This window comes from Staurois parvus, unplaced genomic scaffold (assembly GCF_062004578.1).
Source record: "Staurois parvus isolate SC_StPar_1 unplaced genomic scaffold, SC_StPar_1.0 ptg000237l, whole genome shotgun sequence".
Classification (NCBI taxonomy): Eukaryota; Metazoa; Chordata; class Amphibia; order Anura; family Ranidae; genus Staurois; species Staurois parvus.
In genome coordinates this window covers 5,698,707-5,712,649 of record NW_028318033.1, presented here as the reverse complement: position 1 = coordinate 5,712,649, position 13,943 = coordinate 5,698,707, and the positions used below count along the sequence as shown (strand labels likewise).

Below are 13,943 nucleotides of genomic sequence, written 5' to 3'. Positions count from 1 at the left end.
GTGTTCAGGGTAATGTGCAGTGTTGGTTTTCTGCCACACACATCATTTTGCTTTTAGGCAAGAAAGTTCAATTTTGGTCTCATCTGACCAGAGCACCTTCTTCCACATATTTGCTGTGTCCCCTACATGGCTTCTTGCAAACAGCAAACTTCATATGGCTTTCTTTCAACAATGGCTTTCTTCTTGCCACTCTTCCATAAAGGCCAGATTTGTGGAGTGCGCAACTAATAGTTGTCTTGTGGACACATTCTCCCACCTGAGCTGTGGATCTCTGCAGCTCCTCCAGAGTTACCATGGGCCTCTTGGCTGCTTCTCTGATAAATGCTATCCTTGAACGGCCTGTCAGTTTAGGTGGACGGCCATGTCTTGGCAGGTTTGCAGTTGTGCCATACTCTATCCATTTTCAGATGATGAATTGAACAGTGCTTAGTAAGATGTTCAAAGATTGGAATTTTTTTTATAACCTAGCCCTGCTTTAAACGTCTTCACAACTTTATCCCTGACCTGCCTGGTGTGTTCCTTGGCCTTCTTGATGCTGTTTATTCACTAATGTTCTCTAACAAACCTCAGGGGGCTTCACAGAACAGCTGTATTTATACTGAGATTAAATTACACACAGATGGACTATTTACTAATTAGGTGACCTTTGAAGGTAATTGGTTCCACTAGATTTTAGTTAGGGGTATCAGAGTAAAGAAGGCTGAATACAAATGCATGTCACACTTTTCAGATATTTCTTTTTAAAAACTTTTGAAAACCATTTTCCTTCCAATTCACAATTATGTGCCACTTTGTGTTGATCTATCATGACAAAATATGGAAAATTTCAAGGGGTATGAATACTTATTCAAGGCACTGTATTTACTAATTCAGACAGTAAAGGGTAGCAGATCCCTACATGTACATAAGATTTTATGTATTTCTGGGAAGGAAGGAGAAAAATGTGAGGCTGATAACTGTACAAGGAAAATCAGCCTCCCTTCCACTGATGCCTCTAGGCACATGACTACTGTGTCTAATGGTAAATCCAGCCATGATTATTGTAGTGAATCTGAATTTATATTCCATTTGTTGGACAAAATAAAATGAAATATGTTTGGCTGTTTAAGTTACTGGACTTTGCACATCATCTTTGTTGTACCTTGTTAAAGCATATGCTTAACAATCTCCCTAATTTGATCTCCTTCCTCCCCCTCACTGCTCAACAGCTCAGATACTTACCTTTAAATTCACAATTGAAGAATTGAAAACTGTATGCAGTCAGATAGACATTGTACTAAAAACCCAATTTCATAGGCTTACCTCCACCTTTCTGTTACAGCAATTGTTCCACATGTCTAAATATGACTGTGCAGTCTAATAGGCACCCAAAAAGACCTAGTATGTTCTGTATTTCTCACAGACCCGGTCAGACACACCCTCACCCCTTCTCTGAAATACAGTATGATTACATGTGTTCTGAGGGATGTCTCTGTTACTCAGCTCTGTCAGCACAGGATACTGCAGTGTGATGGGAGGAAGTCGACTTTTCACTAAGAAAAAGAAAAGTATTTGAATCTTTTCCAAGAAAAAATTCCATCACAAATCATTACATGCTTGGATACAGTAATATAAAGAGATAAAAAGCTGCAAGACTTCAACTGTGCTTTAAATTGTAGGCAACACAAAAAAATATGTTTAGCACATCTCTGCAATACATGCATATTTTGCCATGTTTTATCCATTTAAGCATGCAGCAAGTGACTGTTATACAAAGAGAAAAAATCTCACATTTTCACAACATTTGGGTCCCCTAAATCAACCATTTTAATTTTAATTGATCTTTGGTAACTACTGTATATAACCAATTTAAAGTAGACAGCAAAATCCCCCCACACCTCCCATTTTATCCTGGTTCCCTCTCTCTCTTATGTCCCATCCCTTTTATTCCTTTACTTTATTCTTATGGGACAATAGACAGAACCAATAAAGTTACAAATAACTAAATACAATACACACATCTATTAAGAAAAAGTGGCCATGGTCCTTTATTATTGCTTTATAAGTAACTTAGTAATTACATTTTATTGGGAAAACTATCAACTACCAAACCTATATTTTATAACATTTTTTTGGCCATAAAATTAGCTCAGCCATGACAGCTTGGGCTAACCATCTGTACCATCAACAAATTAAGGAATTACCCCTTCAGTACCAAGAGCCATAACAAGGATGGGAGCGCTGGATGCTTTTGTAGCTGCTGATCGTTCACAACTGACTGCTGATTCTCCTCCATTCACTTTGATAGGTCCTGACCAGCACACAGGAAGACTGTTACACCAGTCCTCCTTATAGCAAAGACTGTTGGACTCAGGTACGCATAAATTTAAAGGGGAACAGTTTGACCAAACGACCTACTTAGGTCTGCAATGGTCCCATGTGTGGTGGTGATGCAAATTGATTTGCTCCCCCCCTTACTTGGGACCATAGGCAGTAACAGTGAAACCACAAATAAATAAACACAATACGATACAAATTTATGAAAGAACATTCCTTTATAATTGGTTTATAAAAAGAAAGTCATTCAGTTTTATTAAGAAGTCTCTTTCGAAGTGCACTGTATTCTTCTCTTTTCTCCCGTTTGTCTGAGGATCGCAGTTAGCTACCGGACCCCGGGCCCAGTTTCACGCTTTCTCGATTACTTTTCAGCATGGCTACCATACTTTCTCTCCTCTGAGGTGCCTGCCATCATCCTCAGTGACTTTAACATCCCAGTCAATGCTCACACCCCTGCCACCTCTCAACTACTCAACCTAACTTCCTCTTTTAACCTAACACAATGGTCACAATCTACCACCCACTGGAATGCCAACACCCTTGACCTTGTATTCACCCACCTATGCTTCACACTCTCCCTGCCTCCTACCCCCATCCCTCCAACCAGCAAACCTTCACCTGTAGAAACCTCCATCACCTCAGCCCTGACCTTCTTCACTCTGCTACTGAGCGCCTCTATGATGAAATTGCACCCCTGTCCTGCCCAGAGCTGGCCACATCTGCCTACAACAGCTATCTATCATCCTCCCTGGACGCTCTTGTTCCTCTTTCTACACGCAGAAGCAAGCCTCGCCTCTCTCAGCCCTGGCAAACAGATGACACCTGAAGTCCCAAGAGATGCAGCCGCACTCTTGAGCAAGCATGGCGTAAAACGAAATCCCTGAAAGACTTTACCCTTTACAAATCCGCTCTTCTTAAATACAACTCCAGCCTCCACGTTGCTAAGCAAACCTACTATAACTATAACACTCTCATCAAGACCCTCTCATCCAATCCTCATCAACTCTTCTCTACTCTTAATTCCTTACTCCACCCCCCACTGCCTCCGCCCACCAACTTACTTACTGCACAGGAGATTGCCAGTCACTTCAAGAAGAAGATCGACACAATTCGTGATGAGATCTCCAGTGTCAAGCTTCCTCCTCTAACCAACATACCAGGCCCAACACCAAACTCAACACTCTCCTCCTTCGACCCTGTTACCACCAAGGAAGTTACCGAACTCCTTTCCAAGGCCCACTTCACCACCTGTCCCCTGGATCCTGTCCCCTCACGACTGTTGCAGCCTCCTTCCTGCTCTATCCTAAACTCTCTAACCCACATCTTCAACCTCTCACTCTCCATGAGCACCCTTCCCTCCCCACTCAAACATGCACTGGTTACCCCCATTCTCAAAAAACCCTCGCTGGACCCCACCTGTCTGAATAACTTAAGACCCATCTCCCTGCTCCCGTTTGCCTCCAAGCTTCTCGAGTGCCTTGTTCACAACCATATAAACTGCTACCTCACTGACAACAACCTTCTTGATCCCCGACAGACTGGCTTCCGCCGACAACATTCCACAGAAATTGCCCTACTAAAACTCACTAACGACCTACTAACTGCAAAAACCAATGGCCATTACTCCATACTCATACTCCTTGACCTTTCCGCTGCCTTTGACACAGTCGACCACCCACTCCTCCTCACTAAACTCCATTCCATCGGCCTCCATGACTCTGCTCTCTCCTGGTTCTCCTCTTACCTTTCTCAATGCAATTTCAGTGTTACATACAACTCCTCCTCCTCCTCCTCCTCCGCTCCTCTTCCCCTTTCTGTTGGGGTACCCCAAGGTTCTGTTCTTGGGCCCCTCCTTTCCTCTCTCTATACCTCCTCTCTGGGCCAACTGATAACCTCCCATGGCTTCCAATACCAGCTCTATGCTGATGACATCCAGATCTATCTCTCCATTCCCCAGCTCACCCCCTCAATCTCCTCACGTATCACAAATCTACTAAGAGACATATCAGCATGGATGTCACATCACTACCTTAAACTCAATCTTTCAAAAACTGAGCTTGTAATATTTCCTCCTCCCCGATCTCCCACTCACAACTTTACCATTAAGATCAACAGCACAACCATTGGTCCTTCCCCTCATGCCAAGGTGCTAGGCGTAATCCTAGACTCTGACCTCTCCTTTGGGCCCCACATCCACTCACTGGCTAAATCCTGCCGCCTCAACCTCCAGAACATTTCCAAAATCTGCCCATTCCTGACCAATGACACCACAAAACAACGAATCCACTCCTTGTTTATATCCCGCCTCGATTACTGCAACTCCCTCCTCACTGGTCTACCATTACACAAGCTATGCCCCCTTCAGTATATTATGAAAGCTGCTGCTAGACTCATGCACCTTACCAACCGATCAGCGACTGCTGCCCCTCTCTGCCAATCCCTTCACTGGCTTCCACTAACCCAACGTATAAAATTAAAAATACTAACCACAGAATACAAAGCCATCCACAACACTGCCCCTAGCTACATCACCAACCTCATCCGCAGATATCGTCCAAATCGCCCGCTCCGCTCCTCCCAAGATATCTTCCTCTCTAGCTCCCTCATCACCTCCTCCCAGGCTCGCCTCCAGGCCTCTCCCATTCTCTGGAACTCCCTACCACAGCATGTCCAGTCAGCCCCCACCCTATCTGCCTTTAGGCGATCTTTGAAAAATCACTTCTTCTAGGAAGCCTACCCCACCTCCACCTAAGAACTGTACTTGACTCACCTCCACCAGATCACCCCCAACAGCTATCACCTTTTGTATCATCTCCCCCTTTCTTTAGATTGTAAGCTCCACAAGCAGGGCCCTCCTATCCCTTCTGTACTGAAATGTATTGTAATTGTACTTTCTCCCTTATATTGTAAAGCACTGCGCAAACTGTTGGCGCTATATAAATCCTGTATAATAATAATATTAAGATAAACATCAACTACCACACTTATATTTAAAAAGGTTTTACTTAGCCATATACTTAGATCAGCAATTACAGCTGGAGCTAACCAAGGGAACCATCAACAAATTAAAGAAATACCCCAAATGCCAGGCTCATCAACAATGAACCTGGCACTCCACCCGCACTACAGGCAATTGTATACTTTTGATTATACAAATTAGCAATAGTTATTCCAATGTCAGATAAATTAACTCCATCAAAGCAAAATTAATCTGGCAAACCCCTTTTGAGCTCCATATGTCTACAAGACAAACCATTAATGGATAGGATAAAGTTACAAATAGACCTATTATCACACTTACATATTTTATCCAAATGTATCAGTTTCCTGTAAAGCCAGCCAAGTTATATCTGGCACCATTTCTGAAAAACTGAAAAAAAACTGAAAAAAAAACAAAATTGTGTTAGGGCAAGTGAGGTGCAAGTTTAAAAAAATCTAATTTTATCTGACAAATAATATCCATATAAGTTTTGCAGAACCATAGGTCATTCCTTCGCATACCACTTTGAACAAACCAAAAATTTTTTAAAAATGTAGATGACAACACCAACTTAGCACACTACACTTCCCTTGAAGCTCTTTGTTTAGCCCCAAAAATGTATGCGTGTTCCAAAATCCACACAGTCAATCTGAAGTATCTAATAATCAAAGAAATATGTTAGCGAGAAAGCATTATTTATAGCAATCAGACTTCAGACCACTCACTAGCTTTATGGTAGATTCATTAAGACCCAATTTTGCAGTCTCAGTTGCCACTTTTTTATATTTATAGAACATTGAATAGGATCTAAATTAACTTTCATATATGAGGTGGGAGTAAACTTCCCAATTTGTCCACTTCTGGTGCCAAAGGGCAAAACCATGCCATCTCAAAACATGGTGGTTAGCAAGCAAATTAAATGTACATGGCACGTAGGGAGCATTTATCCAAATGTTACTGGAAGTTCTAAACATTTAAATATTAATTGCTAGAAAACAGCATTAACAAGTGAGGATTTGGAAGATAAGCAGTTTATCGCACAAACCACACCCTTATTAACCGACTGGAACATAATCCTGATTATATAATTACAGAAATGAATACCCTAAAGCTCAATGGCAATCAAAACAGGAGATAATTCCAAAAATACATTATTTTTAGTGAGTCCCCTACCTCCACCACTAAATCTTTAGCATTTATCTTAACCTGTGCAGTCCTTTACTAGAACTTACCACTGTTTGCAGTGCGCAGTTAGGATATTACTGAAAGCAGTGTAGTCTTTATATATCTATATATATATATATATATATATATATATATATAAATCTTGTCAAAACAAATAAAGTTTAAAACATCAATGAGTTATTTGCAAATTTGAACTGATATGGAAGCAAATACATTTAAGAACATTTAAAAACCAACTTAATTTTTACACGTTTTCAAATTTATGTGCTGTTATACAGGGCAAGAATTGAGGGGAAATTTCCCATAAGGGACACTGATAACAGTAAAAACATGATAAAGGTTGTACCTTCCCTCCCATGATCCAAAGCTAAAAAAATGTTGAAGTTACTCTTTAGTTAAACTTAGAGCTCATTTACACTATTATGCTTCAGTAACACACATGTTAAGTGATATGTTACTATTTATTGAATGGCCCCCCCACCCACTAACATGGGTTGTGGTGCACTGCCAAAAATGCTACATGGACCTTTTGTGGTGCGTTAGACAGCCCAGTTAAATAAACTGGCTGCCTGATACAATGCACGTTAAGGTTGTGTAAATGGTAGGCGGGATTTTTTCCAAAACGCAGCTGGCTCCCTGTCAAATATGTCATTATCCTATTTACACATTCAAACAATTCTATATGAGAGCTATACCTGGCAGTGATGTTTCCTGTTCACTTAAAAACTGACTTAATGCAGGACTTCATCATAGGTAGATGGTGTCACGCCTTCTTTGGTTTACATGAATAAATGAGGGAAACTGTGCAACAGATTCTCTTAGACACAGCCAAAGCAAATGAAATGGCAAATACCTCAAGCTCCTTGCAAGTATAAAAAGCAATATTTGTGAAGATGTTTTATTGAAATTGAACATTAGTATCAGGGGCGGAATGACAACTCATGGGGCCCCTGGGCAATAGGGGATCATGGGGCCCCTGTGTCCTTGCCCAAACTCAAAAAAGCCTATGAAAAAGGTACCAGAGGCATCTCATGGGGCCCCCTACTGACCCCGGGCCCTTGGGCAGTGCCCGAGTTTCCAAATGGTCAGTCTGCCCCTGATTAGTATATTTAAAAAATAGGGAATGGTTAAAACTCCTGTGCCCCCTTCCCCCACCAACCTAGAATTTGTGCTTTTACAAACATTTTGCCATTATTTCCTATCCCAGAAAGACACAACGAAATGTGAGAAGAATCTTCTTTAAAGTTAAAGTTACTCTAAAGGCTCGTTTAAAAAAAAACAATAAAAAATAACAATAACAAATACATACTTACCTGCTCTGTGCAGTGGTTTTGCACAGAGCAGTCCCAATTCACTTCTTTTTGGATCCCTTGCTGGCGCTTCTGGCTCCTCCCCCTTGACTGGTGCCCCCATAGCAAGACTCTTGCTATGGGGGCACTGGTGCATGCTCGCTCCCTAGCCCTGCTCTATGCATCCATAAGACACATAGAGCCGCGGCTCAGCCCCACTCTCTCCTCATTGACTCACTGACTGCAATTGACAGAAGTGGGAGCCAATGGCTGTGTCTCAATCATTGTGGGGAGAGAGACCCAGGACAGCAAAGGTTCATGTACACATCGCTGAATCAAGAGGGGGCTCAGGTGAGTATTAGGGGGGCTGTGGGGGGGGGGGGGGCAGCACACAGAAGGTATTTTACCTTCATTCATAGAATACATGGAGGTAAAAAACTTTCAGCTTTTACAGCTACTTTAACAGAAATCCCCTTGTATGTCTTGTTTACAGAAGCAGACAGGAGGCTGTAAAAAAGGTGATGGAACCACGGTTTTGATGCCCCCCATACCAGACCACACCTCACCACAAGTTAGTACATGTTAATACACACTGCTGTGGTCGTGGTACAGCCAGGGGCGGACTGACCATTTGGAAACTCGGGCACTGCCGAGGGCCTGGGGTCAGTAGGGGGCCCCATGAGATGCACCTGGTACCTTTTTCATAGGCTTTTTTAAGTTTGGGCAAGGACACAGGGGCCCCATGGTCCCCTATTGCCCGGGGGCCCCATGAGTTGTCAGTCCGCCCCTGGGTACAGCAAAATATATACTACAAGTCTGTTGTATGTACACAAGTTTGTGGCAGGGTATGGCAAACGTTTCATTGTTATCTCAGTTAACCAGTGCAGTGAGGAAGCATCCTCTAAGCTGCCTGCCAAATGCCTCTGAAAACTGCTATTGGACTGAATATTGGCTGTGAAATCCACCCATTGCCTCAGAGTTCCCCATCAGGTTCTGCCCACTGTCAGTTGAGTGTGACCTGAATCCTTGTTTGCTAACATGCCGGCAGCCTTCTTTGTGATAAGAGTAACACACAACACCATGTAAGGTGTCCTTTTATGAAACAGAGATCAGCGACAATCCTGAGGATTGTTGCTGATCTCAGATCATTGGTGGTTTAGGAAACAGAGATGATCAGTGGAGAACATGTTCTCTGCTGATCATCTCAGCACACAGACGGCCATTGTATGAAGGAGCGATGTCAGCCCTTCACTGGTGATCTGTGTTCTCCCTCCAGATTCTCCAGCTCAGAGCTGAAGAATCGGGGGAACCGCAAACGAAGCAGCGATAATTTACCGCTGCTTAGTAAACTGTTTGACTGATCTCTTACTGTAATCTCGCGAGATGATAGTAAAAGCAGCTGTTTTCCAGAGTTGAAAGCGTTTGTAGATTGCTTCTCAACTCTTTCGGAGAAGTGATCTACACCGCTTCATAAAAAGGCATTCAGAGAAGAACTGTCTCCTCTGAGAATGCCAGAGAACAGAGCAGCGGTCATTTACCACTGCATGATAAAAGGACACCTAAGTGTAGCATTTTGTGAAAACATAAAGGGTTAGAAACATTATACACTCACTTGGTGAACATGATTCATGGGCATATCAATGGCAATGCTTTACTTTTGAAACAATACTTTTGAAATTACTTCATGTGTTGTTGGATGCTCTACCCTCTCCTCCTCCTCACTTGTCCTTCTGCACCCCTCCTCTTCTGTCTTTACCTTTTCTGTTCTTTAGACCCCCTCTATCTTTAAATTTATAATTAAAAAAGGTGGCTGTATGAGAAATGTTCTTCTACTACCTAGCTCAGGTTACTCTTACACGGAATGACTTCTCATGCTTTACTGGCCGGGAGCCCATGTAGACACTTGACCTGGCCGCTCATTCCCACCCCTGTAGTTCCCATTTGAAAAGTGGCCTCTCGAGCCTGTCATCGATCCATTTTCTTATTTAATCCCTTGATCATCGTGGTATATTCTTATGTTATCTGTCTTGCCATTCTTTGAGGATATTGTTATTGCTTATCTATATACAACTGATCTTACAGCACTTTGTTAACGAGATTGTAAATGCCACATTTTTCCAATAAAGAAAATGAAGAAAAAAGTATTTCACGCATTAAAACATATATGAGATTTTAGGGATAGGGTTTACATTACTTTAATATCCCCATTACTTGTAAATAAAATAAAAGGCATTTCAACCTGAATGGTCTTCGATCTACCTAGAAGCGAAAGCAGTCAGACTGATACAAAACAAAATAAATTCTCCGGTGTCCAGGAAACAACAGGCAAGATTCCTTATTTGAACTCATAAACGTAGGTTATGTGATGTTACTTAGAACAGGAGGGATCATTAAGCCATTTTCTGATCTAGTACCTGTAGAGAACACTTTTTAAATTTACATATATACATATATTATATTCAAGCAGTTTTGCTTTTAATGCAACATTGTTATGTTTTGGCTTGCAAAATGTTTGCTGTGATTATTATGGAAATGACAATCACAATTCTAAAATGAAGCTTTATAAATGAATCTAGACAAAATCGAGTATGCAAAATCAATTTATGTTTAATAATGAATAGCATGTCAATACTTCAGCTATGTAATTGCAAGAAAAAGCATTTGTTTGCATATAGATTTTCAGACTTTCTATAATCCTGCAGCAGCATCAACACAGGTGTAACGAAAAGGGCTGGCATTGGCACAATGCATGTGGCACATCAAACCACTTAACCTTTTAAGACCAAACATCAGAATACATTTTCTGCCATTGGAGCATCAGCTCTATGACCAAGCACCAGCAAAAACTTTGTATAAATCTCTAGATAGCAGCAGCTAATTTATGTGCATTATGAAAACTGCCTTAATGCCTAATGGGTTTATTTTTCTGAACAAATTATCATTTTTCCTGTGTTCGGTGTTAAGACTACAGATAAAACCTTTGGCTGAGCCTTATGAGCTTTGCAAACATCAACTAGATTTGTCTGCAACATTTAGTAATTTAGCTTACAGCAAAACAATGATCCAAATTCCATTGTAGACAAACAAAATGACAGAGAAATCAATTTTACACATGCTAAATATTCATGAGGATTTTGTGCTGCACATACCGAGGACATAAACCCCCAAAACTGAGATGCTAATGTATGTCAAGTCAAGAATACAGATGATACTCTCGTTATCCTGATATTTCTGGGTCACACGCCATTTACTGGTAATGCCAAAAGCTTTACTTTCTGAATTCTAAAGTGTTTTCCCACCCTTAGAAACAGTGTCTGTTCATGCCTAAGCCCAGTGTCAAACAGCCATATTACAAAATTATTAGTACTATTGTAATTTGTCTTGGATGAAAATTATGCTAAATACAGTATCACAACCATAATTACAGAAAATGCTCTAAAATAGAACAGTAAACAGAGTTGAATAAGGCAACATTTAGTTACCCAAAGCAACCATTTGCAAATTCACCTTTTGTTGTTCTGACTGCTCTAAAGTTTTAAAGGTAATCATTAATTGGTTGTTATGGGTTACTGCGGTTTGCACTGGCTTATTAATTAGCCTGATGGTATTATTAAAATGATTGCAATCTTAAGCTATCAGTGCAAAATGGTATTTTGGTAACACTATAAAATGCATGAAAATAAGTCCCTTCTTAACTGCAGTTCATCTGTTTGCACTAGAGTTGTTATTCCTATGACTGTCCATTGTCATTTTCATGAAAGGCATAGAGTAAATGAATCAATAACTTCATTTAGGTGTAAGTGTATTTCCTCTAATGAGTCCTGGAGCTGCAGGTCCCATTGCGATATGTGCTGCCTGTTGTCAACATGCCATTCTGGAGATCCTCAGCACTGTAAGCTCTGCTTTTCAATGCCGTGGCATAGTAGTCCACTGGTTCTTCTGTGGCATTTTCCATCCAACTAAGGCACAAGACCTTCTGAAAGGACCGTCTGAAATTGTCAGATAGGACACCATAGAGAAATGGATTGGCACAACTGTTGGCATAACCAAGTGCAACAGAGAGTTGACTGATTGTAGTGTCCCCCCTCCTGGCAAAGACCCCCACCAACTGCACTACATAGAAAGGCATCCAGCATACCACGAAAACTGTCACCACTACAGTTACCATAAGTGTCAGCTTACGCTCAGATCTGCGTCGTTGCTGCCAACCAGCCTTTAGAGCCACGACTCTCATTTTAGTGATAATGAGAATATAGCAGAGACAGATGGCAGCCATAGGTAGGAGGAAGCCCATCAGAAATGTATAGAGTACAAAGACCACAACCCATCGTTGAGAAGGTTCAGGCATATGTACATTGCAAGCCACTGTCCCGTCACTGTTAGGTGCTGTACTGGAGAAGATTACAATGGGCATAATAATAAGAATCGAAAAGAGCCAAACTCCAAGGTTTACCATCTTTGCCACACTCGGACGTCTGTAGCGAGCAGCACTTATGGGATGGACTACTGCCACATACCTGTCCAAACTAAGAACCGCCAAGCAGTAGACACTTGTAAACATGTTCATAGCATCCAAACTCAGAACCAGCCTACAGAGAAGAGAACCAAATGGCCAGTGCCGGAGGAGAGTAGATGTCACCAAAAAAGGTACACTCAGCATGAGAAGTTCATCGGCAATGGCCAGATTTAAAATATAGATGTTTGTGGCAGTCTTCATTTTGGCATAACGCAAGATGACATAAATCACCATAGAGTTACCGCACAATCCCACAATACAAACTAAAGAATAGACAAATGAAATAAAGATTGCAATTCCAGGGGACTCTGTAGAAGTGCTATTTCGGGAGCTGTTGCCCAAAGTCAACTGTCCTGCACTGTCCAGTAATTCTATCAACACTGTGGATGTATTGTTCTGCAGCATCTTGAAATTTAGCTAAACAGGGTAAAATAATAAAAAAAATCAGTCTTGTCTTTCAGAGTTATACAGGTTGCAGGTAGACACAATCCGTTCTTGCTTTAAAGCTAGCTTTGCTGCAATAGAGTTGAGTTCTTGATAGAAGCACACAATACTCAGTTCAAATCCTCTCAGCATAGATTTTAAATATGTCATTTTGTTTGCTTTTTCTGTCCATGTCAGCCAATTCAGCAGGTTAACGCTCCAGTTACAAGTCGGATCACATCACATTTGGTCCAAGATATAGGAATCACATTCTTCCTTCACTTAGGTAACATGCAAAAAAAGAAGAAGCTCTTGAAGTCTGCAGCAATCCTTTCTCCAGCAAAGAGTAGCATGAAATCTCTGGAGCTGCAATATTTGTTACAGACTGTAGATGAAAAGCAGGGGCTGAAGGAGGAGCAGTGCCTGAGTGATTCACTGATCAGAAAGCACCAGAAACAGTTATTACACAGTAACAAAAGCGCAAGAAAGCGTAGCTCTGGGGCACAGCTGAAATATCTAACACTGCAGAATGTGAGGATGCAGGGGGTGCAAGATGCTGAAGGTTGAAATGAGGAGGACCTGCTCCTTGCTGTGTAGGGAGGGGAGCAAATCTCCCACACAATATGTTGTCTCTTCTCTAGGGGGTGTATTTGTCTTTTTTATCTTTATAGCGTTCTCTTTTGCTTAACCCCTACCATGTTTAATGTTTCAAAGCATTAGGTGAACTGCCAAGCTTAAGATCAATGAAGTAGGACCTTCTTTTGTTTCCGCTCACAGTTCCATGTTCTATTCTGGTCCTGCGTGATGCTCACTCTTTCCCTGCGTGACTTACAATATCTTTATCTCATTAACATTTTCATTTGTGGGTGTCATTCAACAAACACCACTTATGCACAGAGCTGCCAGTTTAAATGAAGAGGATGATTTGACATGTTAAAAGACATTCTTCATTTCAGATGTTGCTGTTTTGTGGTGAGTTTTGCAGGTCCATGGTCAGAACTAAAGAAAACTGCGGCTTTAGGCTCTATTCACAACTGTTTAATTGTGTTTTAGATGCTAAAAAAAATCCTTTCACCAAATTGTACATTATTGAAGGATCAACAGTAATGCACCCAGAACATAACTCATCTATAATGAACCACACAGATGTGGACCTGGTCTTAGCCTCAGGGTAATTGTGAATATCATCATGGTGAATACCGACTACTGCCAAGAGAATTTTACTTCAGTTCTT

At 41.3% G+C, this 13,943-nt stretch overlaps 1 protein-coding gene across 1 annotated transcript; it reads right to left on the bottom strand.

The window, feature by feature from the left end:
- Window positions 1-10,354: 10,354 nt before the first annotated feature.
- Window positions 10,355-13,260, bottom strand: SSTR1 (somatostatin receptor 1). The gene has a single exon (XM_089680255.1). It carries the CDS (start codon window positions 12,689-12,691, stop codon window positions 11,582-11,584), a length of 1,110 nt encoding a protein of 369 aa, XP_089536381.1. The 5' UTR covers window positions 12,692-13,260; the 3' UTR covers window positions 10,355-11,581.
- Window positions 13,261-13,943: the final 683 nt, after the last annotated feature.

Bases quoted from the DNA above. Each gene is read 5' to 3' on its own strand.
- SSTR1 (XM_089680255.1), bottom strand. From the start codon at position 12,691: ATGCTGCAGAACAATACATCCACAGTGTTGATAGAATTACTGGACAGT.